General features: G+C 42.0%; 2 protein-coding genes across 7 annotated transcripts in view; one reads left to right on the top strand and one right to left on the bottom strand.

Annotated features, from left to right (window-relative positions):
- LOC128885633 (neo-calmodulin-like) overlaps positions 1-25,365 on the bottom strand; it is a 90,215-nt gene that overhangs the window by 13,563 nt on the left and 51,287 nt on the right. For 2 of the 5 annotated variants that reach the window (XM_054139791.1, XM_054139767.1), the window contains exons 1-2: positions 21,746-21,982; positions 16,092-16,133 (exon numbers count right to left, since the gene is read on the bottom strand). The exons of 2 other annotated variants lie outside the window; for them this stretch is intronic. In XM_054139791.1, the coding sequence (XP_053995766.1) occupies positions 16,092-16,133; positions 21,746-21,832 (129 nt within the window). In that variant the 5' untranslated portion in view covers positions 21,833-21,982. Of the gene's footprint in view, positions 1-16,091; positions 16,134-21,745; positions 21,983-25,365 lie in introns of those variants that run through there. One more of the 5 variants, XM_054139776.1, reaches the window with a different exon arrangement.
- On the top strand, positions 2,047-8,820 carry LOC128885775 (troponin C-like). 2 transcript variants are annotated; one of them, XM_054140039.1, is made up of 5 exons: positions 2,047-2,295; positions 2,936-2,957; positions 5,328-5,471; positions 7,516-7,764; positions 8,583-8,820. In XM_054140039.1, the coding sequence occupies exons 1-5, from the start codon at positions 2,281-2,283 to the stop codon at positions 8,609-8,611; spliced, it is 459 nt and encodes a 152-aa protein (XP_053996014.1). In that variant the 5' UTR covers positions 2,047-2,280; the 3' UTR covers positions 8,612-8,820. The 2 variants fall into 2 exon arrangements, with proteins under 2 accessions (XP_053996014.1, XP_053996025.1); XM_054140050.1 differs by having other exon boundaries at positions 2,061-2,283.

The following is a 25,365-nucleotide window of genomic DNA, read 5'->3' as shown; positions in this document are numbered from 1 at the left end:
ATTTTTTCATTAATTATACTGTTTCAGAAGCATTACTTTATAATTTGTAGACGAAAGTATGACTTGGGTGTCATAAAGAGAACGTTCGTTTTTTTAAATAATAATTAAAAGATATGCCTGAATTAATTCAGAATAATTGTCTTACATTATAGTTTTATTCTTCAAAATTATAATGAAATTACGTATAAGACGTCTTGTTTGTCAATTTACTTTCCATATTTTCCACCGATTTTGAGAATCATCTCTTATTGCCAAATCATGAACTGATTATACGAGCATAAAAATTTATTAGCCCATAAACGACGTGTGCGTCCCTGTACGGGCGCGTAAAATGTATCCGCTCATAACTGAGCGTTTCCATATGGATACGTTTACTTTGGAAGAAGCTTATATTTGTCATATTCAACGTAGCGATACGATATTTTGGAGAGATGGTTTTAGAAACATGTTCAACAGGATACGTAGACCGCAATGAATACTATAACCTTTAAAACTTCGTACTAAAAGAAATAAAAATATAAAATTGTTTTGTGAAAATAATAAATGTCCGATTTAACTGAACAAATAAATGATAAAATTCTTCAATATTGGGTCCAAAATATGCGACTTATCCCGAAAGGGTTAATTATCATCGTTACGTAAATTGAACGCCCTCGTAAGTACGAGGCTCAGGCCAAATGGTTCAGCTGGCCCCTCCGCTATAGGACTTGAGTTATAGCCTTTCGGATTTCCATTTTCTCACGAAGAGGCTCCCACACATAATAACTTCGATCGGGCGGATAATTCCTCGCAACGATAACTCTGGAAACTCGATGGAAGCCGAGGATATTAAATTTCTCGGGCGACCAGTAAAAAGAATCGGCAATATATTTTGCTCAGAGCGGCGCGGCGGTGGTGGTTGAATGGAAAGCAGTAGTATCATAGTCTGGAATGTTTTGAAATAGCACGATCCCCACTTCGTTCCTCTACCGCTGCCGACGCTGTTCCAAGCCGCCTCCTATGACCGTCCGTCCACGTTGCACAGAAAGTTTATTGCTTTTCTCCTCAAAGTTTTTGGAGAACGTCATATATACATAGAGAAAATAGGAATATACGTTCCAGAATGATGAAAAATTTTCAGAAAAAAATGTATCGAGAAACTTGCGATTTAGTTGCCTTCAATTTATTTGAAACAATAGACGAACGTCGTATTTATTTAAACTTCGGTACCTCGTCTTTTTATTCGTCTTTTTTAATATTTCCAAAAATCGTAACTCAAAGTAATGGTTATAGATTCTGAGATTTGATTACCTACGTACAGGACAGAATTGTCATCTTGTAAGTCGTTTACAGTCCGTCAACAATTCTATATTAATTATTTGTTTAACTATTGTTTCGTTTTACAAGCATCACATTAAATATTGCAACTGAAAATATATCTAGGTATCGTAAAAAGAAAATTCGTTTTTAAAACAATTATTATAGGATACTCTAAGTCATTCATAATGGTAATGTCATCCTCATTCCTTTCCCAGTCGGCTACGACGACCGTCCGTCCACAGTCCACGAAAACTTTATTGCTTTTCCCTCAAAGTTTTTGGCAGGCTCTCCGGGCCACGTAGAAAACAGCCACATAACGTAAAGTTTAGGTAATATGCTGCTCCACAATTCATCGTCTTTCCCCGTTTTGCAATTGCACGCCATAAATCGCGGGACGCGAAATACCGACGGCGACCGATTCGAAACCACGAGTTGTTGCGTCCATCCACGATGCTCCTCAAGATTCCAAGTTTCATGCTTTTATTATTCAATATATACATGCACAAATAAACGTACCAAATGTCAAAAATTTATGTCAACTACTGTCACCAAAAAAAAAAATCATGAAAATTGCCTTGAAACCGGTACAAATAATAGAGTACCCCATCAAACTTAACTTGCTTTCGCTTGTCCTAGGATTTCCTAACCACTCGAATAAAAAACAGAACAGAATATCCTAGAACTAATAGACGAACGCGTGGCATTGAGTCAGCGGACGTTTCCGAGCCTGGTCGGTTAACCGTTTCCACGGAGAATCGCAGCATTATAGCAGCGCAAACTGGCGACGACGGCGTCTCGCTGGGTGCGAAGCTGTGAGAATTTCAACAGTTCGCAGGAAGGGATGAGAGAGAGATGGCCACCACCTCCCCTTCCATGCGTCTGAGCTTATAAAAGATATATCCAGTGCGGATAAGCCATTAGTGCAAGAGAACGAAGGAACGCAGCGTCGGCGTCGAGTGGGTCGTCACACAAAGCCAGAAGATGGTCAGTTCACTGGTAATAATATTGTGTACGCGGGCAGATCGACGTTGTCGCATGAAATTAATTGGGGGAAGAGTGAAAGGTCTGGCGCGATGCCAGCAATTCCTCGATCGATTTTTCCATATCGGATATCAATTGACAGACGATAGGAGAATTAAATCGTGGCGCGCCTCTATCGCGATTCGTACCGCGGTACTCTCAGTCGTTTCTACAGTGAAGTCTAGTTGATCGAATGCGGCGTTTATACGAGGTGTGCTAAAATTTACGGCTCAAACATTCGATGCGGTTAGTACTCGCCGGGAGAAGCAGGAAAGTGATAAGTAAGCAAAGAATTTCCTTGATTCTTTTGCTTCGAGTACTTATATTTATTTGTAAATCTACGCCGATTAAGTATATTGTGTTGGATTTGCTTTCCATCTTCTCAAAGTAGCACTGCTTATATTTATTTGGAAAAAGTATGTTTATTTTCTCATAAATTCTTCTCTATATATTAAACAAACCTGGATAATTACAATTAAAATTTCATTGTGAAAATAGTCTTTCTAAATATTGCGCAGTGATGGTTATCCCCAATTTTAGCACGGCTTGTATAACGCGAAACTTTGTGAATGTTCAAAGAGATAATGGATATTGATGGTCGGTTTCTCTATTTCAGGATGACACGGAACAAGTGAAAAGTGAGTAGTAGCCCTCGAAGAAATTATTCAAAAGCTTTTAAATTCAGCATCTACCTACTGCAATCTAATGACCGTGTTTTCGGTTAATGTATAATACGTGCTTTGGTCAAATTACAATATCCAATTTGGGGAAACAGACAGCCTTTTATCTCCTTCGTGTTTTGACCACAGTTTTTTGTACGTACCAGTTTCAAAGAAAATTCATCATCAATGATCTAATTTTTCGAATGCACAAGTTGATGTCAATCAACTAGTATACTCCGCGAGACTCTTTTTTTTTTTTTACCTATTTAATATCTATTTGGAATTTCTGACTTTTAAAATCAACATGTAGATATTTCACCCACTGGTTCGTGTCTTTCAACTTTCCAGTATACCTAGTACGTTCCTCTTTCAAACTCGATTTAAAAGTTATACAATTTTCTGAACAATCGTGCGCGCGCATCTGCGTATAGGTGACTAATTAGCCTCTTAGAGATGTGTTAATTGGTGAAAACGAGGCGGCGCGGAATCTCCGTTGGCGTGTAAATAGACGCCGCGCCGCCATGCAGTGCCCGTATATCATTGGTTGCGCGTCGCGTCAACAAGTACGGTTTATTCGTCGAAGGAAGGTCGCTGGTGTCTGAAATTTAGGTCGTGGCCGATGTGTATTTTATGTCGCCCAGACGCAGACTATACCGGTATCAAAGGGAGCGTCCACGGCACCATTGCTCATTAAGATTTGTCATCGCAGCACGGTCAGACTCGATCACCTGCCAAATCGCATCGCGAGTGGAAACGAATCGATTATTTGTTCGTTTATTTCGTTTAGGAACGGGATCAACCATAGAGAATTACGAGATACTTGAATAAAAAGAAATTAATACTAACATTCATTTAAAAGTGTTTAGAACTTCCTTCTTCCTTGAAACTTTTTACGAAAGGATTACACCTACCATCTGTACTCTTCAACTGTAGGAAAAATGAAATCGATATGTTCATTAGCTTCCGAGAAAGCAGTTTGTAATATTTTATATAGGTCGCCCTGTGTATATTATTTAAGTACATGCTCAAGCAACAATGTAATTCTCTATACATATATTAATTTTGTTAGACCACGGGATTCATCTCGTTGGTATGTGAATGGAAATCAATGGAAATGGACTATACAGCGAATGTAAATTATTAGTATTCGATATAATATTCAATGAATCTGCACTACAATGTTGTGTGTTCACATTCACCAGTGAAAGTGTGGATGCTCGATAACAATTTCACCATTTTGAAAATGGGTTTTTAATTCAACGTTTTTAATTCAATGCTCATGTAAACAATGACTGTCGGTGTCACCAGACAGTAATTAATACGATATCATAATTTATTAAAAGGAAACGAAGCTAGTTCGGCTGCCTTATTCGCAATGCGTACGCATACTCAACAAATCATACTTTTAAAGAATGGTGCAATTTCTATGGGCCCTATTGTCCTTCCACTGGCAATCATTAGTCAATGTTGCACAATATGATCATCCATGCGCAGCTGTTGCAATTACTAGAAACTTTCTATTGTTCTAGAAAACAGAACCAAACCAACCCAGATCATTACTCTTTCCTCAGAAGGGTCTGCGTTGGGCTGGTTCTGTTCTCGAGACAATGAAAGATTTTACAACAATCCGAATAACAATTTCTGTGTTTCAATAAAACCACAGTTGCATTCACAGTGACGCACAGGACCGTAACTCTGACAATACCGAAGCACGGGTCCATAATCGTGCTCATAGATTGGATTCCTCGATGGAGTTTCACGGAGAGTTGTGAGGTCTTGTGCGTGTCCCGCGTCCGCCCACGCGTTTCTGTCGGCACACGTTGCGCAATCAGACTTCCTATCGCAAAATAAACCGCTGATTGACTCGGCCGCGTTATATTAATACACGCGGCTCTGGCACCGTGTGTAAATAAATGCCAGTGGCCCGACCGAAGATACGTTCTCCCAGCTCGCGTTACGCGCTGCTCTAGAATTTTCGTGGAATTTCCTAATTCTGGTGTCGCGAAGATATAGCGCGGCTAGAAAGTTTAAGGGGCTCGTCAGGCCTCCCAATGCTAGAAACGAACCTTCCTTTGGACGTTACATCGCTGGAAATTTTATCATTGCTATGAAATATCTTACAAAACGTGGTTGATGGTTGGTGGAATAATTAAAATTATTCTTATATATTAAAATTCTTATCTTTGATCTTTGAGCGCTTTTCGCGTAAGTTTCGCGAGAAACCTAATCAACGAGACAATAAATTGTCTTGAAACTAGTACGTATTGGAAAAGATATGGCGATCACGAAGCTCAAGCTTCATCGTTTCGCAGTGCCATCGAAACTGTGATTCGTTGTATTTTATAGTGCTCAAGAGGGCTTTCTCCATGTTCGACTCCGCCAAGTCGGGAAGGATCGAGAAGGAAAAAGTTCGGACGATCCTGAACACCCTGGGGCACACTTTCGACGACCACGAGCTCGAGGTGCTGCTCAAGCAAGAGGACGACGACGGTATTGTATATCCGACTTTCGAGAGTTTCAATTGCCGTGAGCGGCGCCAGCTCTGGCCAGATTCCATTGCCATTCCGTGCGTTTTACAAGCGACTTTTGGGCCGGTGCTGGCGCTTCGTCGATCGATGCCTACGTGTCGACCTAACCGGGGCCAAATTATTTATGATACAATGTCCAGTGACGTATAGAGGTAACGAAAGTTGCACGACAGGGATGCGAAAACATCAGCTTTCCGAGTCGAAGAGATCTTTGCTAGACGAACTTTGAGGTATCGGCCCGTCGATCTTAATACTTTTGACAATAGACGTTTCAGAATTAAAGATGGAACCGTTAAAGTCTAACATAGCTATAAAAAAAAACAAAAAATAATGAAAGGTTAGATTTAAAATTCATAAGGACAAAGAATTCGGAGCAATTCGAACGTGAATATGTTAATATCTCACCAAGTAGTAGATTGGGCTTATATTTAATTATACAGGAGGATCTGATCGTGTCTAACCGAACAATGGAATGATCGTAGAATATTTATGTCTAGTAAGATAGTAGAACGTGAGTATGCTAAACGAGACACTAGAATACATTCATGCTGTACCAGGCGATAGAAGAAGCCCGTGCCAACCGAGTAGTAGAATATGCCCGTCTCTAGCCAGACAGTAGAAAATGAACAATAGTGGATCAGATATGTGTCTAATGTGATAGTAGAGTATATATACATGTATATTGCTACTTTTTATGACTGTGCAAATAAAACAGTTCCATATCTATGCGGACTAGTAGAACAGGTCCATGTATGGTCAGACAATAGTATTCATCGACAGCGTACAAATAATCTGTCACGAACCGTTCTGGTTATTATTTTGTCATTTTCAGATGTACTAAAACATTAAGAAAATCTATGAAGAAAAGTACAAATACCTATTTGAATAACGTATACAGTAAAAGAATGAAATAAGAGTAACGAAATATCGTACATATTAACATTTTCTTTTCAATACAGTTATATAGGTTTAATATCGATGAATATTATACGAATGTTTACAAGGGCTACAGGTATATTTGATCACATTTGAGAAACAAAGAAATTATTATTGGATTTCTCGTTTCTATTTAAAATAGTGACGATGTAGTGCCGTTATTTTAATTAGGCCATCCTATGTTATTGTGCAAGCAACTCGTCGGTCAGGAGTAAATATCTCGTAAGAAGATAAAAAGGGCCGACTAGTCGATTTAAAAGTACTAAGTTCACTCGACCGACGGCGAGTGGTCGTTGTTAATCCGGATAGCGGCGAAGTAGCAACTTTGCGCAGTCCTTAATGCTGTTGCGAAGTGGTTGGCGAAGTATCTTTCAACTAAGAACTTCACCGTGGACTCGCCAGCTAACAGCTTCATTTCAACGAAACAAGTACGATCCATCGGTCTAAAGTGAACAATAATACTATATATTAATTGAGAACAAGAGATAATTTTACAAATAGACCAGAATTTATCTATAAAACGTCAAAAATATTTCACACCGATTACGATGAGAATCACGCGTGAGTTTATTGTAACGAACAGCTAATTAATTTAATTTAATACCGTATTCCTATTCCTCGTATATTATTCTATTGGAATTTTGCCCATCTCTACGTCACACACGTGGCAAAACGTGGCATGATTCATGTAACTCGCGCAAGACATTACCGCGTTCTGCAAAGCGCAGTGAACCCTGTTAAGTTTCTTTTCGTATCTGATTTTCACTGCAGCCACCGTTCCGGGATACACGAATGCGCCGGACCGATCGCGAGGAACGATAGTCTGTTGTCCTTTACAAATTTCAAATTTATTCCCCGGCCTTGCGTAAACGGAACCGCCTTGGACGGCTACCAAGTATATTGTCTCGGATGTTTTCCTATCGATAAAAAGCGACCGCGAATCGGAAACGAAATGGAGGCCCCGAGGAGAGTTGTTTACATCGGCAACGGTCGGCGGAGAGGGGAGGCGAGGGTGTCTTTCTCCGCGGCGGGATAGTGGTTTTTTAATCGTGGACCGTCCCGGCTTTCAGGCAGCGGTAAATTAAACTTCGACTCGTTCTTCCGGGTGGCCTCTCACTTCCAAGAGGAGGACGACGAGGCGCTGCAGAAGGAACTGAAAGAGGCTTTCAGGCTCTACGACAAGGAAGGCAACGGCTATATTCCCACCAGCTCTTTGCGGGAGATCCTCGCCGCCCTTGACGACCAGATAACGCCTGATCAAATGGACGGCATGATCGCTGAAATTGATACCGACGGCTCCGGCACTGTTGACTTTGACGGTGAGCACGCTCTGCTTTCTCCATTTTCCACGGTTGCCTCGTGGAAAATGATCGGACGATGACGTCTTCGCGTGCGTTTTATTGAAAGAACTATTATCGTACGTAAAGGAAAAAAGAAAAGGTTTTCTTTTAGTATTTTTACTTCACGTAACAAAAAATTGCGGAACTAATAAATAAAATCTTGTTTGTTCATTTTTAATCATTTCTTTGTTGGTGTAGCCACGCGAAACCGTGTTTTATTTTCCACGATTTTCCATTTGAAATATAAATTCTATTCAATAATTCTAAATTATGCACACCGCTTAATCACCGATTAATCATCGCTTCCATCATTTTTCCAAACTCGCCACTAGTATTCTGAGCGCAACGAACCCCCTGTAACGTTTACGACCGCCAGCAGGTACGTCTTAATTACGTGAAGCTCTTTTGGCAGCGGAAAATCTCACGAAGCAATGGGAATAGAAAGTTACGATATCGGCGGGGCCAACTTTTTCGTTGGCTTCGCGTCTATAGAGCTCGTTACAGCGGTTCGTACGAGGGCTTGATTAAACCCCGAACGTCTTAATACCGGTCTTTCTAAAGCCCCTTTCAAAAAACTTGAAGGAAGAGGGGGGGGGGCAGGCAGCGAAAAGGGGCAAGGATACGACCTACTTGCTTTCCAGGAGGAACATTCGTCGCGTAAGACGACGAAATGAAAAGGGTGCTCGTCCTCCGCGATCTTTAGAACCGCGTCGCACTCGATGATCCCATCGAGGAAGAATACACTGTTGAAACGAAGGCTGAACGTCTTGTTAACCGTGTCGATTGTTGCCTTTCAGAGTTCATGGAGATGATGACCGGCGATTAAACCTCAACACGGACTCATTACCTCGGCGTGAAAGAAACGCTTGCATTTTCTTTCAACGATCCTGCAATATTGTCCGACGGCGCCGGCTCACCCACGACAATCGGGATCAGGATCGAAGGAACATCATCGAACATCGTTTCACCTGTACATTTGCGCATCATGTATCGACATCGTTAATTAAGTATTCGATTAAACGCTGTTTTCAAAGATCGCACGTTAGATGTTTTCATTCGAGACAAAATAACGGTACCAACTTTTTAATGTTCAGAAATTGAAGTAAACTACAGAGAATCGTATACGCGATCGAACAGAAAATGACGGCAGCAGTTTATCTTCGTTTTAAAACCGAAACAATAATTTGTGTCCAAGAAACTCAAACTTCTAATAGAAGAATGGCGACTAAATCGAAAATCGATGAAACCTACGTGGTCTGCAGTGCAAACAAATTCAAATAAAAATAAGGGATTGGTTTCTACGTTAAAGTTCGTACAACAGAGAGTTGACGTAGCCGCATTTTTATTACACCCGGCCATGTGTGGCGAATGGACATACACAGCTGGGGGTCACGGTGCCACCCCGAGTCTATCGGAAGCTGAGAAAATATTCGAATCGGTTTCCTTTCTCGCGGCGGCGCGTGAAAATAGGTCTCGCCTCGAAGTTTCGTCGGATCGCCCTCGGTGCGCCTAATAATTTCCTGTCTCCTCGAAAGCGGGGGTAAAGTTGCAGGGTATATTAATCGAGAATCTCTGGCGAGCGAATCGCTGAGCGTGCAGGGGGCGCGTGTTCGAATTCCGTGAAGGCCACTTATTCGATCAACTCGGGCATCGACTCATGGCAAGGTTCGAGGCTAGCTTCGTGCTTTATAGCTCCGTGGCGTGCATGTATCATTCGGGTTATCGAGCTTATAGACAGCGATACCGCTTAGCTGGTAACTCGATAGCATCGAGCCGACGCGAACCGTCCATTGAAATCCTTGCCTTTCCACCGATAGCTGAAGTTTCGAGTGTAAAATTCAGCAGAATGTCAAGCAGCTCTTTGGCAGCGAGATTCAACGACCGACGCAAAATTGTGATAGAAGGAGGGACACGAAATACGAACACTTACACGGTTTAGAGATCGTTTAAATTTGCTGTTTTAGTTTACTACGGATGAGATGCTCAAGTGTTGTTTATCATATGCTTTGGGTTGGCCAGATAGTTCGTGCCAATTTTAAAAAAAAACTCAAAGATATATTCAGACCTGTACCACCTACCAAAAATCGGTACGGACTTTCCAGATAACCCAATAGCTTGTGTAACAAGAAAGACTCAAGAATAAATGTCCCTATAACCCGTAAGACGAGAAATGTACGGCATCATAAAGAGTTAAGCCTTAAGAGTTCTTTGAAGAGTTCTCATTGTTTTAATTTATTACGGTCGAGGTACCCCGGTGTTGTTTATAATAGCTTCGTCGGAACGAATGAACGTCCCTAAAAACCACAAGGGAACGTACGGAATGAAATACACTTTTATTTGCTCGCTACTTTTTTGAAATCAAGAACAGTAATTTTTATCTCACGAATGAACCACTCGGCTCGCAGACAATGTTTCGAAATCTCCTGAATTTTCAGGTTCGTGAACGTTTCTCGTGGGGATAATACCCGCCAAGCGAACGGGTAGACTTAAACGTTCCTATTCGTTTCCAGGTGAAAATTTACGATGATCATGAATTACCTTTTGCGCGCCGTTTAAGGCGAGCGAAATAGGATCTCTAGTCTCGTTAATATTTCCAAAGGCTGTATGCATAATGAGAGGGATTCCAGCGGTATCCAACGACATTCTATTACGATAGAAATTCCACTTCTTATCCTTTATATACATTCGATGTAAAACACATCATATTTTTTTCAAAACGAACGACCTTCAAAAACGTCCGTTCAACGTAACAGACTGCAATAAATACCAAATAGTCGAAGATACTTCGTAGAATTCCAAATTATAGAATTAAATTTAATACGACTGCAAAGGGTTAATATTTCCTAGAGAAGGGGCCAACTACGAGTATCGGGAATGGTTAACGCACCAGTGCCTGTATCGACGCAACGACAAATATAAATTCTCTGTTGAAGAAAATGGTGTTGCCAGAAGACCGACTCGACGATACATCCTTGCTCGAAGGAGAAGTCTCTGGCAATCTTCAAAGATGAAACTGTCGCCGAAGGATCGACAGAGTGAATGGGATTGAGCGAAGAGCCCACCGAGATCCAGGGAGAACGCCCAGGAACACCCTCGGCCGCCCATCTCCCATGCTCTGCTTTCGGCTTTTACCCCTCGCCGTCTCCATCTTTCTTCCCTTCCTTCCCTTTTCCTGGCCTCCCGTTTCTCTTCCCCACGCCAGCCAGGACCACGGCTCCATGCCTGGCCCCGACCGCTTCACCCACTCAAGTTTTGTCCGAGTGTTTGCAAGCGAGACCCGGAAACTGCTTCCGAAGGATCAATAATTGGGGCCAACTGCAACCGCCCTTGAAAAGCTAAACCCCCGTTGGGGAACGGGGTGATCGGTACGCCTTGAAAATGGACCCAAGGTCTCATTGCTTAAGGAGCACAGGCCCTACGGGGTGGTCAATAGAGTTGTAACAGTGTTTCTCAACCTAGACGACCTGACGTCCATTTCGTTTATATAGATCGCTGAAGATGGCCAAGAGAACTTGGTTTAAACGTTTATTTGACATTCTATTAATTAAAAATTGGAACGAAGTCATGGCAAATTCGTAATTTTGTAAAGCACGACGTCTCGAAGGTTTCGAAACACATCGACCAAATTTCCAAGGCGGTCTACGACGGGGCAAAATGAAAACGAGGGTCAAGTTGAATTTTTGGTCTCTTTCGCTGAAGTTTTCCTTTTTTCCATGTATTTCTGGAGGGTTACGTTGCTTTCCGTTTGAAAACAGAAGTACGTTCTCGTTCCCGAGGGGAAAATTACTCTATATGTGTCCCGTTGCAAAAGTGTGGTAAGACTTGTCACGCTGAGAAACAAAAGAGAGGGGTGTATATATACTCCGTGAAGAGCAATTACGATAATTGCGACCTGGATTGCTCGTCTTTATACCAGCGACGACGTCATACGCTACGTTTCCGTTTGCCGTGTATCGTGCGAGCACGTCGCGACGTAAACTTGAACAACTTGCCGCTTACTTCGATGGAATTTTATTTTATTCCTTAATAACGAGATAATTTGAATTTGTAAAGTCCGTCGAGTTTAACGAATGGACGACCATCGATCGACGCTGATCGACGGATACTTGATGCATTCCACAGAAGAAAACAACTTGACAGATGGCCACGTGACACGTGCGTGCTAGACTTAGATGTATACAATTATTAGTTGAATAAATTTTGTTCTTGAATAAAATATTGACACAAGAAGAAGATCACGAAAGTTCAAGTAACATGCATTTGTATAATTATTCGGAATCAAAATTTTGAAAAGAGACCTTTGCCAGATAAGTTAAATGGTATGTCCAATATCTTGAATATTTGATTTCATAAAATATTTGAAAGATTTGAAATACACGAAGATAAACACTACAAACTGTGGATGAATTCCTCAACGACCACGATTACAGAGATTAATATCACAATCCAACGGCGTCGTCAGTCTTGAAACGAAACACGAAAGATCCAGCAAACGGGAGAGGGACGGAATGAGCATGGAGAACATCGTGACCTTGGAACATGTCACTGCACTTAGGCTACGGGGCGAGAAGCGACTCGGACTCGATTAATAATTAAAGCAACGGCCGCGACGACATCGAGGAAGAAGGGTGCAGCCGGGCTATCGATCGTCGTCCTCAACCCGAACCATCCTCAACCTGAACCTACTGCTTGCCCCACTACATTCAAAGGCTCTCTCCGTCGTCTCTCTCTCTATTGCTTTTATACCCAACGACTACTTGTCAGAAGGGTGCTCCGAACGAGGGCCTAGGATGCCATTCACCCTGACTTTCTTCTCCCTAATCCGCGGCGCTGGGCGCTTTTTCGGCTCGTTTGTTTCCGAAAGTGGCTCTTTCTCGTCCCCAAAATGGATCCTGCCCGGTGGCGACGCGCTCATATATTTTGCTACGCGAGAGGAATTCCGTCCCGGCACCCCGGAAGCGATTGATCGACCCCGTCCACCGACCAAACTCGCAACGGGGACAGTATCGATGGCTCCGCGAACGGAATATTTTTCTCGCTACGTGAACGGTCTGTCGATATCAGCCAGTGTTCGAGGCCCGTTCGAAGACCCGTCGATGGATGCGTTGGGTCGACTGATAATCGTCGTTTCTGATATTCTGCACGCTATAATGAAATATTCCTATTACATATCTAACTACATACTTTGACACTGTGGTAAGTGACTTAACCCATTCACCGGCAGGAAAATTTAAAGCGTTTTGCGTTGGGCGCCAAGATTTCTTCAATCTTCTTTTACAATAATTCGTGACTCGAAAGGCTATAAACTTATAGTCCACATAATGGAACAACAAGTGGTTAACGCTAATTTTTATTTAATACTTATGCTAAATGAAGTTCCGTCTATTTATCATCATTCCGACCATCAGTATACTGCTGGATAAACTACCGATAGCCCAGACTGCCTATTTCACAGAAATTTTCCTACCCTACCGAGAAATACTCATCGCTAACTGTTATACGCTGTCGTTGTTCGTGACCTATTGCCTCTAAACAAAATTTCTTGAATCCGAGCTGGTGCCTGCGTTGGATGGCCGTTTCTTCGAACGAAGGTGGCCAGGAATCGCCTGGGGGACACGTTCGATTCGTGTCGAAAAGCGCAGCCGTGACACCACACCCCGTCGCTCGCATTGCAGTCCGGTGGTGTCGGGGATAAAACGATCCCCGTCTAAATAGCCCGAGGTTCGCGGTTCGCGTAATTAATATGCAAAGCCGCGGGGAACCGCTGCGGACGAAGGAAACGATGACTGAAAGTCGAGGCGGGAATAAATTACGAGATTCGCAGGAGATTCGTTTCCGAGGAGCGCGGAATGAAAGTGGGCGGGTAACGCGCAACCCTTTTACGCCCTGGGTGTCTTTGTTCAGCCAGCTGAATCTGCCCGAGAGCGTCGCCGAGCCTCTCGAAACAGATTTCCGCGCCACGGTAATTGCACACGAGTAATTGCACTACTACCCGAATATATGAAACGGAGTCGTTCCCACCACTACTTTCATTTATTCGGTGCCAGCGATCTTTTCAGCGAATTTCATCAGGTGATGTTAATTAACTTTTTTTTTTTTTTTATATTGCATTATATCATCGCGGGTGTGTTAAGAATGGATTGTGATAGATTTTTCTTCTCTTCTCTTAATAGAACATCAGATTTGCCTGAAGTTTTGTTTAATTATTGATACTATTATTCCAAAACCTATATTTAATTTTAGCCCATGGCAGTCGACGACAAGCTCGACTCTTTGCGGAACCGAAATTGTGGTATGACACTTTGACGATATAAGAAGTATTCTCGGACGTTTATTTATACGTTTTATTTATACTTGGAAGATTTTAACTTTAGAACACTTCAAGTGATACTACCAACCGATCAGAATAAGAAACCGTTCGCTAAGCTCGTTTCGACCGTAGGAAGTTAATATAAAAACATAAAATTGTCAATGGAAATTCCTTGTTATCGAATTAGAATTCGATATTTACTGATCTCGAGGTAAATTCATGATGCAGTATAAAAAAAAAAAAAAAAAAAAAACATAGGTACACCAATTTAAAATAATATCTAATTATTGATGTTGCGACCAAATGTAATTATGACAATGTATTGCAAAACAGGAAAGTCAGTATAAGAAAGTTGAAAATGCAGAAAAGTAGACGGAAGGAAAATCGAAGAAAAAGATGCAAATGTTGTGTGTTATTTTTTAAAGTAATCTTGGGCAAAATTTGCAAGTCAAGTCCAAGATTACTTTTCAGAACAATAATAATAACAATACATAACACCCATAATATAAGAACTTTGTTTACTTCGAACTTTACTTTTCTCTTCTTTTCCTTCATTTTTCCTTTCTGTAACTTTTCCGCATTTTCGTATCAACTTTCGTATTTTGCAAAACATTACATCCACAATTTACAGACCATGTTCCCCGTAAATTTACTTTCTTTCATTCATTTTACCCTTCCCCAACATTCTTACCGATAGATCTCATTGATTTTCCCACTTGGCGTTAGAACTATTCCTCCTGCATCTCTTATAATGAATGCTTGAAACATTTTACCCTCAAGTAGATATTTCTTTGTCTATAAGATAATGCACCAGATTACCAACGCCTTTGCGACCTGAAGATCGAAGAAGCCCCGATCGAAGAACGTTTCGCCGCGAGCAACTTACGTCTCCAGGGTTTCGGGGGCATGAAATGTATCCCTGTCTATCGCGGGGCGTAAACAACGATGCGTCGCGCAAATAACACGCCGCGCGACGCCGTTTCGGTTCGCTTTTATCGAGAACGGCGTCGCGAAGTCTGCTAAGTTGGACGTCCCGTTGGGGAAGCTTACCCCGTTCTTGCGACCGATTCAGACGTGCGCCTGTTCATCGTGTACTTACTCTGATCCTCGCCAAAGAATCACTTCGCATTGTGTCTCGAAGAAGAAGAAGACGAAGAAGAAGTAGTAGTAGTAGTAGAAGAAGAAAAAGAAGAAGAAGAAGGTGAAAGAAAAAGAAAAGTAAAGATTAGGATGCACGTACACAGTGGTCTAAGGGTATGCAGGCGGTACAAAAGACATGCAAGTTCTACGGACACGTGTGATCGGCGAGGGATTCCACAGAGGGGTGCCTAAGGGTCGCATGCCTCATTCAACATTCCTGCGTTTCCGTGTGAAGAGAAAACCCGGCAGCGTGCATGCACCATACGCGATCGTGTACCAGAGTTGGGCAGTGATTACTTAGCGGATGCTTTTCGAATAATCACTCACGACTGTCGGATTAATCAGTTACCATGTACTGCATTTCTGTGTCTCAAGGGTAGACTATGTCTAGTCTAAATCTTATAAAATTCACGTTACATCGCAAACACAGAATCGCGCTTTATAAGAAAATGGTCTGCTACCATGAACGAATCATTTGTAATCTATTATAGTTCATCATTTCTGCCACGAATAAGTGTTGCAAACAATCGGTAGCCCAGCCTGGTATTTCTAACTGTCTCGACCCACCAAAGCTTCGCTTATGGTCGTGTAATCGGGCCCAGATAATTCGTCGATCTTGCTCCCAACGCTAATGGTGTGACTATCATGATCGTAACGACGCACCACCTTGTAAACGATAAATTTCCGTTCCCCCTGTAAACGGAGCACGAGAATCGCGCACGCGCTCTACGCATCTACGCACGAGCAAAGTAGTGTCTATGGTCTAAGTGTCTAGCTATGGTCCAGCTAAATAATATAGCTAGTAATTACTAATTCTCTCAGCTAGATGTGGATTATGTCAATTTTTGTTATGTACCTGGCTCAGGCTTCTAAAGCTACTTGTACTGGCGCTGCGGGCCTGTAAACACAAGTACAGTACAGGTCACCAATCACCACAACACTGCAGTTGGAAAAGAAGAACAAATAGAGAAACACAGGTATAGTATACAGATACATAGAATAGATAGGGTTTACAAATGGTAAGAGAGCGTGTCTTTGGTAATCTGTTGAGATGGTAGACGCGAGTATAATTAGAGGTGACAGCTAGACAGGGAAAAGAACGTTGCTGTTATTGTAAATCGCTGGCACGGTGCTGCAGCAGGGAGAGTCCCTTCTCGTGACGATCGTGACATCTGTCGATCCGAAGGACGATTTTTAGGTATGCGTTGTAATGAAAAAGGAAAACCAGTTTTAAATGAATATCGATATTCGATTTAACCCTTTGCACTCGAGAAGTGACTCTTGGTCACCACTACGTTTGACGCAGTAAATCAACCAGCAATAATGTTCGTTTAGGCTTCATTTCTATGGAACTCGAAGTACATATCAATAAAATGATTGAAAGGCCTCGAGAGCAAAGGATTAATCTCTGAAAAACAATTCTTTGTCGAAAATAAAATAAAATTCATGCAACAGAGGGTTAAGCCCACTTTGGAAAGATAAATACCAGTTTATAGAAAAAGGTGTGTTTAATATTTTTCTCTATCCGTGTCCAAAGTTCCATTTTTGGTTGCAATTGGTCGAATCTTTGTCAGATCGCAGGATTCGCGAAGGTTAATCAGAACGTCTGATCCAGTACGGACTGCGACTACTTCCAACACCGATCTTCCGTTCTCCCTACAATGCATTCCTCGAGAAAAGACTTTCCGTGCTTACAATGGCAGTACGTGAATAGAGCTCGTGGATTTTGTTATATCCGTGAGTACGGTATCGTGGACGTACAGCGTATCAACAGCAGTGCACACCGAACATATACGACAGCATAGCGTGAGTTCTCAGTGTTGAACAGTTACGAGGCCAGTTTTCGTGTCTGTCACGGTTACGTGTAGCTCGTTTTTCTGTACAACCAAAGCATTCAGAAGAAGCGTAAGGACAGTATCTCGTGGCGGTGAAATAGAGCAGATGAAGGACTCGTGCTGATTCTTCGCGGAAATTCTCTACCGAGGTTCGTTTCACGTTTCGCGGCGATTGTGTCGTTCGCATGAATCTCAATCTCGTCGGAACGTTACGTTCGTTTCGTTCACTCGGTTACCATGGCTTTTGTGGGCCGATCGAGAAGTCGGTTGAGTGTTTAGAATTTTTTGGAGACAATACGTTATTCTATCTGTTACCTGAATAAAGGTCAACATTCTGCGGTTTTTTAGCTAATTACAATTCAGAACCATAATAGTCTGAGCTTCAACACGCATCACTTTTTTGTGTACTACAGAAAAATATAGTAGAATATATATAATAAATTTGGTACAAATATTTTCGTCTAGAAATGAAAAATTCCAAAATCCAACATAACTTTTTAATACATCAGTTCGGTGTAACCTTCTGACAGAATAATATTTCTAGCTAATAATGTCGCGTCACGATGATTATAATCATCCAAGTACTCTCTTTAAACCAGAAGCTGTCATTCTGTACTTGCTTCGCAATGCTTGAAATCTGCGTATATAGATCAGAGGCAGGTGACACTAATTGGCTACTTTTGACCAACATGTGTAATGCGTTTTTATTTTTGTTGCACCACCGTAAAGCTTGTTAAACGTAAGAATCTATCTATTCAATTCACAAAAATAGAACTTACGTGATAGAATTTCAGTGTTCTTTCATAAAATGTGGAAGTGTATTTATACAAATGAAATTACAGGAAAGAACACTTTCGTTCCCTCGTTAACTGATAGTGGAAAATTTAAACCTCGCATAAAAAGTACCTTAACGACCGTCAATAAAATCTTCCGCGTAAACCGAAGGATCAGTGAATTCATTTCTTTCTCCTTGAAAGAAAATCACGTCGACTTAAGCCGGTTTTGTCGATGGTAAAGAGATAATCTCTTCTTTATTCGCTGAACGAGTTTTTCGTTTCCTCCGTTTATATGCGTGGCGCCGCGATACGACGCATTGTTTGCACAGACGTAGAGCCAGTCTTGGTGGAAACTGGTAAGTTCGGAACGGTCGTGTCCAAGTCTCATGGCGCGAAAATATGTATAACCAGCACGTATAGAGTTCCCGGAGCCCGATAACGGGGCGCGACAGTAACTTACCAGGAAGCGAAACGCCCTGGTTAACGTAAACGAGACGCGATAAAACGACGGACGCTCCGGCGTCGAGATACGCCCGTGCTGGTTTACACGTTGTTGAAGGCTTTCGGGATTACTATTTTCACGCGGTAGGAATATAATCCGAAGGAAATCGTGCCGTGAAAGTATCGCGCGGGAATATTCCCAACGGAACGTTCCGTTGGTCCAGAAACTCCCGATAAAAGATCCCCGAAAAACTGCGAGCATCCACGCCGGACGGAGATAAGTAGCGTATCCTTATCGCTCTGGAGCAGGTACGATAATTGCTGACGTTCCTCCAGGTCACGGCTTGTATGCAAATGTACCGTTTCGGGTTCAATGTGTTCCAAGAGGCAAGTGAAGTAGTATAAAAGAAATTTCTCTGACATGTTTGATGAGATCGATAAGGTCATCGGTAGACTGCGAATATTGACAAGTATCGTTATACAAAAATATATGGAATATAAAAAACAAAATACATGTGAGAATATAAAAAAATTCGTCTGGAAGAACAGGAATAGTATAAAACTGACGTACCTATTTTATTTCAGCATATATACTTAAAATGGCCTGATTCTCTAAAAAATTTAGATGGTACATTTTGCACAGACGCCAATTATCAACTAATTATAATAAACGTTCCCTGGAGGCACCGAAAAGAGCACGGTAATGTCTCATCGAAGGGCAAACTCGAACAACGGAATCGGTAAAGTTCATCGTCCGGTAAAGGCGGATTTAATTTCCGGTCCGCGTTAGGACACAGCTCCGTTAACGAACTTTCTTATCGCTCTTCCGGTTGGCTCTCGCCGGAGGTCCTCGGCTGAAGCTGAACTTTGAACGATTAGCTGGTAACCACGACACTGTCGGAGACGATAGTGTCCCATGACTTTTTCGAATTAGGCTATGCGCATGCTATCGATTTTCCGTCACGCGACGGTTTAGTCTCAGCAGATGAACATGAAATTTAGACAGTTTGGTAATAATTGGTGGAAGGCGAAGGCTTGCATTGGGATATGCAAACTTTTCGATCAACAATTTTTATTCTATTTTTTCACGTAGAATCGCTCTCATTTCGCTTGTACCACAAGTCGCCGAACACCCTGTATAAACTTTGCGCGAAGACTAAAAGAAGTCATCCCGGCTGACTACTTTGTCAATTGAAGGAGCATGCGACAAGCATGCTCATCCCCATATATAAGCTCCATACTTCTTACTACATCGTCTAAGCTGTCATGCGACAGAAAGTCGATAGTGTGCACCTAGTCTAACCGTACTATTTGTCGTTCGATAGAGCAATACCAGGAGTATTGTTTTCCATTTCTGTTGACCGCTCAGAATCTTTCTGGGCTCGTTAAAACTGGCACAAAGATAACGAGGAAGTGCAAGGAAATCTGTTCCGACGTTATCGCATTAAACGACGCGCATTAAGCACGCGGTGGCGTTCATTAGTATGCAACCTGCGCTTCGGAACGCCCCTTTGCCCCTTTCGAGATCCTTTTCCGGTCTTCCAGGTGTCTCCGCTGCCATCTCGCACGCCGTGGATTGCATTCGCATAATCTGCTAATGCGAGCAAGAGATTCATGCGGACTGACGCTGATTCAAATGCAATTCTTTTTCAAAACAAATTCATAAGCGTCAATCTCGTCCACGTCAGAGGAAATAAATGACAATTTGGGAATATTCGACACCGATTAAATAACGTAATCTCACGATCATGCGATCGATATGCTTGAGAAATAACAGGATGATGCTAATAACAGGAAAATCCTTTAGGTACAGAGACGGGACAAATTCTTATTCGGATACAAGTTTCAAATAACGAATGAAAGATACCCACGCGACATTTGATCTGTTATTTACTCGATAATAGTAAGAATAACGCTGATACAAAGCACTTACAAAAATTGTATAAGTTCGAAACTATCTAAATTTTCACTGATAAAGAATATGTTACACTGTTTAGAAGATAAGAACTATTACGAAGTTAAAATGCGACGTTTCCATTCGTTATTTATTATTCGAATAAAATGTTCCCCATCTCTGATCAAACGAATACAACACGAGCGAACAAAGTCGTACTATTATGGATATCGCGTGTTCGACGGAGTCGTGCCGTGACTCGCGTGGGGATATCGTTTGAAATCGCTAGAATTTTTTATGCTCCTCTGGATATTACCTAGGAACAAAAAGGGACACGTGTCGGGACGCGATAGCATCATTAGCGCTTATTGTAGGAGGAAAAGTCGAAACCATTCCATTGTATCGCGATGTACAAGGTGCCGCAGGGAATTAGAGCGAACCGTATCGTCGAATCGGTTTCGGATATGAAAAAAAAGACAGGCAGAAAAATTGAATGGTTTTGGATGCTCTATATGCCGCGCCATTGTTATGCATGTAGCTGCAAACTTCGGTTGCGCCTGTTTTTTTTTTTTTCTTTTTTAATAAAACCCTCGTATATTTTAACGTATCATTTCAATGGAACGTTCCATTTTTCACAAAAATGTATTTAGCCATTTTGGCCATCCGAAAATTGGATCAGTTCGAGAGATGCTTTTGTAAACCGAATACATTTAATAATTGTTTGTTGAAACCTTAGCAAGTCGTATTTTAATGCGAATATAAGCACGTTAATTTTAAATCTTGCATACTTGTAGCTAAATGTATGACTGTATAGTAAAAATGAAAAGCATTTAGAAGTTAATTCAATTTTTCTTTGCATTCTAATTTTATATCAGAAACTTTCGGATGGTGCTCGTCCCAATTTGGCATTTTATACACGAAAAAAATAATATACGCTCAAAATACGTGGAGAGAAATGAGGTATATCAGGAAACAGGGAAGGGCAAAACATAGGAAACCATAAGCTCAGCGCAAAACTTGAACTGTGAGTAATTGAAGACGTCGTGGTCCGTGTTGAAAAGCTGTTTCATCCATGTCTCACGCATCTGTCTATTTAAGAAAGCTGTGAAACATTCTGTACTGCGATCAACGAGATTAATGATGTCCATCGACGATTTCGAAAAATCAAATTCCAGAATTCTCTCTATCTCGAGAACGATCAATCAATTTGTTCGAGACAAATCGACAATTGCACAATTAAATTTGAGCACTTAGAATTTGGATGTGTTATAATTATATTTCGAGATAGATAATTTCGAGATAGAAAATTTCTTTTTTTTTTTTTTACAGAAATATCATTAGGAAATTTTCTATCTACAAATTATTATCGAAATTCTTCATTATATATGCGATATTTGCCAGAATAATATATACAAATACCTAAGATGGTTCAAAATTTAAAAGTCAGTATCGTTCAGGATAAATTGTCCGTTCGTTTTTAGGAACGTCGACATTCCGGTTCCTGTTTCTTATTCTAGGAAGAAACGTGGAATTATTATCTAAATAGAATCGCGTCGATGGTTACCTTGCTCCTGTTTCGCGGCGCGAAGTCCTCTTTGCTGGCCTTCCGTCGCTTATCCTTAAGGATCATTCTCGCCGCGGCGAACGCCATTGCTGCCGACGCACTCTCTCCCTCGACAGTCCCGAACTCGACGAACAGAAGCACCGCACAATAAAACCACAGCCGAACACCAGATCCCGGAGGCGCGGATGCTTACGAACGAGTGAACTAGGATCTTTATTGCTTCTCGATCACACGGATTTATCGGATTACACGGATTTAGTTGGATTTTTACGAACGAAACTCGGCATACGAATACACGTGGACTGGATCCCGCGAACGCTACGGTGTTACTTTTGTACTACGCGTGATATCTAAGATTCTCTCTCTTTCTCTCTCTTCTATTCTCTATTTAAACGAATATCACTTGGCTATACAACTAATGTCGACGTCGTCTCCTTTGGCCGCCGCCCACGACGTTGCACCTCGCTTCTTGCACCCAGTGGTCCAAAAAGGAACCCGCGACCGAAGAGACGAGATCGCTGAACACTATCGATTACGATTTTGAGGATAAACACAGCCAGGGGTTACCGGGGATTGACTAGACTCCAGGATTGATTAGGATCTAGGATTGACTATGTACGCCGTTTACACGTCCCGTCGAGTCTTCTCGTGAAATTGACGCAGATGAGCTGGGACGACCGGTGCCGTCTTCGGTGTCTCTCTTTCCTCTCGTGTCTCGTGAACGGCTCGGCGACGGGCTTTCGCGAAAGCTCGACGAGGACATTTGCTGGTCGTGACGTCACCGTTATTTCCGGTGGATACCTCGTGCCGCGACAAGCCGTTTCGTCGATGGGATCGCGACCGTTGCAATTTATCTTTCGCGTGTTTTGCCCCCTTTTTTTTTTTTTTTTATTGTCCCGGTTGCTCCTTTAAACGACTACATTCCAGGCGACACGAGCCCGTGGCTGATGCGTCCTCATGGCTCGATCGATCGGTCGTTAGTTGCTGCAATTATGGCCATGGATCTAGAAAGAAACAGTCGTCGTTGACGAACGCCCGCGTTCTATGCCCCTGCGACGTGTGCAGCGACCATGATCGATCCCCGTCGGGGCAACGATGCTTACGCAGGAAGAAACGAGGTGTGCACCGCCTGCGCGTTTGAATAATTAAACACGCGTGCCCGTTCCGTTCATTCCGCGGATCTAAAATTATCGCAGATTGCTGATAAAGAATGGAGCTACCTTTGCCTCTGATTTGTTGCCAGCCCAGACACGCTATTATACGCTAACGTCGCACCCCCGGGCCCGGTCCGACCACGGAAGCGATACTTGTCGCCGCGAGGCGTTCTAGTAATTGTCTCGTGGTGATAAACAGATTCGTTTGGGAAACAGTTGTTTAATCCCTTGGGGTCTTTCTTTTATTGTATGAAGATTACCTTTATAACACTTAAGGGTACGTTTCACATATTAATTTGAGTAGCGAAAGTACAAGTGGCATGAATTTTTAGGTCGACCTAATATTTTTTACAGTACGCTCGTATACTTGTCACGAAGAAATAGCTATATTTTCTGTTTCGACGTCAAAAAAAAAAAAAAAAAAGGTAACTGGTTAACCTGTATAAACAATAAATATAAACTAAAAATTAACAATTATTTTTCTTTTGGAACACCCGGTGGCCACACCGTCCCCCTCCCCCCCCCCACCCCCACACCCCTTTCAGCGTCATACTTAAAGGGCGGTAAAATCAGCGAGGTCGTTAACGCGGTAAATAATTACAACAGCTCGTGACCGGCAGCGCGACGAATGAAAACGCGGAAACTCCAGCGAAGAGCGAGTAGTTCGACGAGGAGCCGATGAGCCTCATCGAGGATGACGAGAACGAAAGCAAAATGGAGGGGCGTGTTCGTGTTCGACTTCGACCGCGAAACTTTTTAAATTAAATTCTCTCGACGCCCCGATAAAGTCTCGCGAGGAAACACGGATGAGAACTCGAACGCTCTTCGCGCCGTTCGTTTTTATGGTAGATACGAAAAATTCAAGGGAAGTAAAGCGCGATCAGGTGATATCGTGGGTTGTTAGAAAAGAGAGTTTGTATCGTGTAACAGTTTGTTTAAATTCTGTGCGACGATAAGAGCGAACGAGCACGAACAACGCACGCGGAGACTTGGATCGTCGTGGCGACATAGTTAATAATAAATTTCTATTGACATTTATAATAAACATAAATATCGTAACGCGATCAGATGATATCGTATAGGTTGTTTGAAAAGAGAGTTCGGTTCGCGTGATAGTTTCTTTAAGTTCGCTGCGCCAATAAGAGCGAATGAGCTTTAAAAACTTCAGAACTAGCTCTAACTCTAAGAAACTCAGGTTTCACACCTGAGTTAATCAGAAGCGACGAGTTAAGTACTAATTTCTCCTTCTTAGACCTCGTACGATTTTAAGCAAAATGCTTCGTGGATACGAAAGGTCACTTCGTGTATATTTTTTCCTTTTTTTCAATATAAAAAAAATTTTCTAAAAGGGAAACCCCAGACCTTGGGCTGATTGTTCTAGTTCGTGTATACGCTACTGGACGGTCAGAAAAATATCGAAGTAGTTCCACCACGTGTCGTAAACGCTGCTCTAGAATCGAGTGCTCTGGACGGGGTACATCGTTCCTCGGAGTCCTGCATTAGGCGCGAATAACACGGTCCGCTGCATCGATTTAAACTTCCCCCGTTTCCATGACACACGTCCCGGCTCGAGATGCGAGCTTATCGCGGGTTTCTCGTCTCGTTAGAGCGAGTGCCGTGAATTACGCGCGCGACGTCCGTTTCTAATTGCGCGACCAAGGCAGCGGAACTCGGAATCGTTACAATCTGCCCCGGGACGCGGTTCGTTCATCACTCCCAGAGATCAGAGGTAGGCGAAATTCTCGTCTAAATAAAAATAACGAACGAAAGATGCACGTTGCATGGCGTGGCGAACGTTATCTCTATTTATCTCGGCCGTATCTTTCTCGGTTACAAATGTTTTATTTATTTTCGGAAATGGTTCAATTAAACAAAAAAAGTCTCATTACAAATGAACATGATCTACTGTCCGATTAGAAATGGGCATTTATTTTCTATTAGACATGGACTTGTTCTATTGTCTGACTGGGTGTATTCTACTGGCTTATATTTCATTGGTACGGCAATAATGGTACGGATATAGAAATAAAATGCTAAATGTCTATTTGGAAGAACCTTAATTTTTTATGTACACAATTAATGCGTGAGCAAATATAGGAAATAAAAAGTAAATAAGATTTATTACTCAATTTACTACTAATTGAACAGTTTAAAAAGAAAAACTGAATTACACAGAGAGAATTGGTTGGCTTGGTAGTTTTAGATGAATAGCTGCGTTGCGGCGCAGATTGGGAATGTTGATGTTAATCGTGACGTACCGCTGCTCTCACGGCAAATTAATGACGCGAAAGCTGGTGAGCAGGTGCGGCGTGGTAGCGTGATGCATGACCGCGATTTATAGTTGCTCTAACAGGACTAAATATATTTTAAACCGTGCAATCAACGTGTTAGAATCCTTCGAATTAATTAAACCGACTAATGAAACCACTTACATTAAATTGGTAGCAAAATATTATTACAAACTAG

This window comes from Hylaeus anthracinus, unplaced genomic scaffold (genome assembly GCF_026225885.1).
Source record: "Hylaeus anthracinus isolate JK02 unplaced genomic scaffold, UHH_iyHylAnth1.0_haploid 0, whole genome shotgun sequence".
In the NCBI taxonomy this organism is placed as follows: Eukaryota; Metazoa; Arthropoda; class Insecta; order Hymenoptera; family Colletidae; genus Hylaeus; species Hylaeus anthracinus.
This window is presented reverse-complemented; position numbering and strand designations above follow the sequence as displayed.

What these genes read in the sequence shown, in the direction of transcription:
- LOC128885775 (XM_054140039.1), top strand. An exon ending in TGACACGGAACAAGTGAAAA is followed by an intron (nt 2,958 to 5,327) that starts GTGAGTAGTAGC and finishes TGTATTTTATAG; the next exon opens with TGCTCAAGAGGGCTTTCTCC. An exon ending in CGGCACTGTTGACTTTGACG is followed by an intron (nt 7,765 to 8,582) that starts GTGAGCACGCTC and finishes GTTGCCTTTCAG; the next exon opens with AGTTCATGGAGATGATGACC.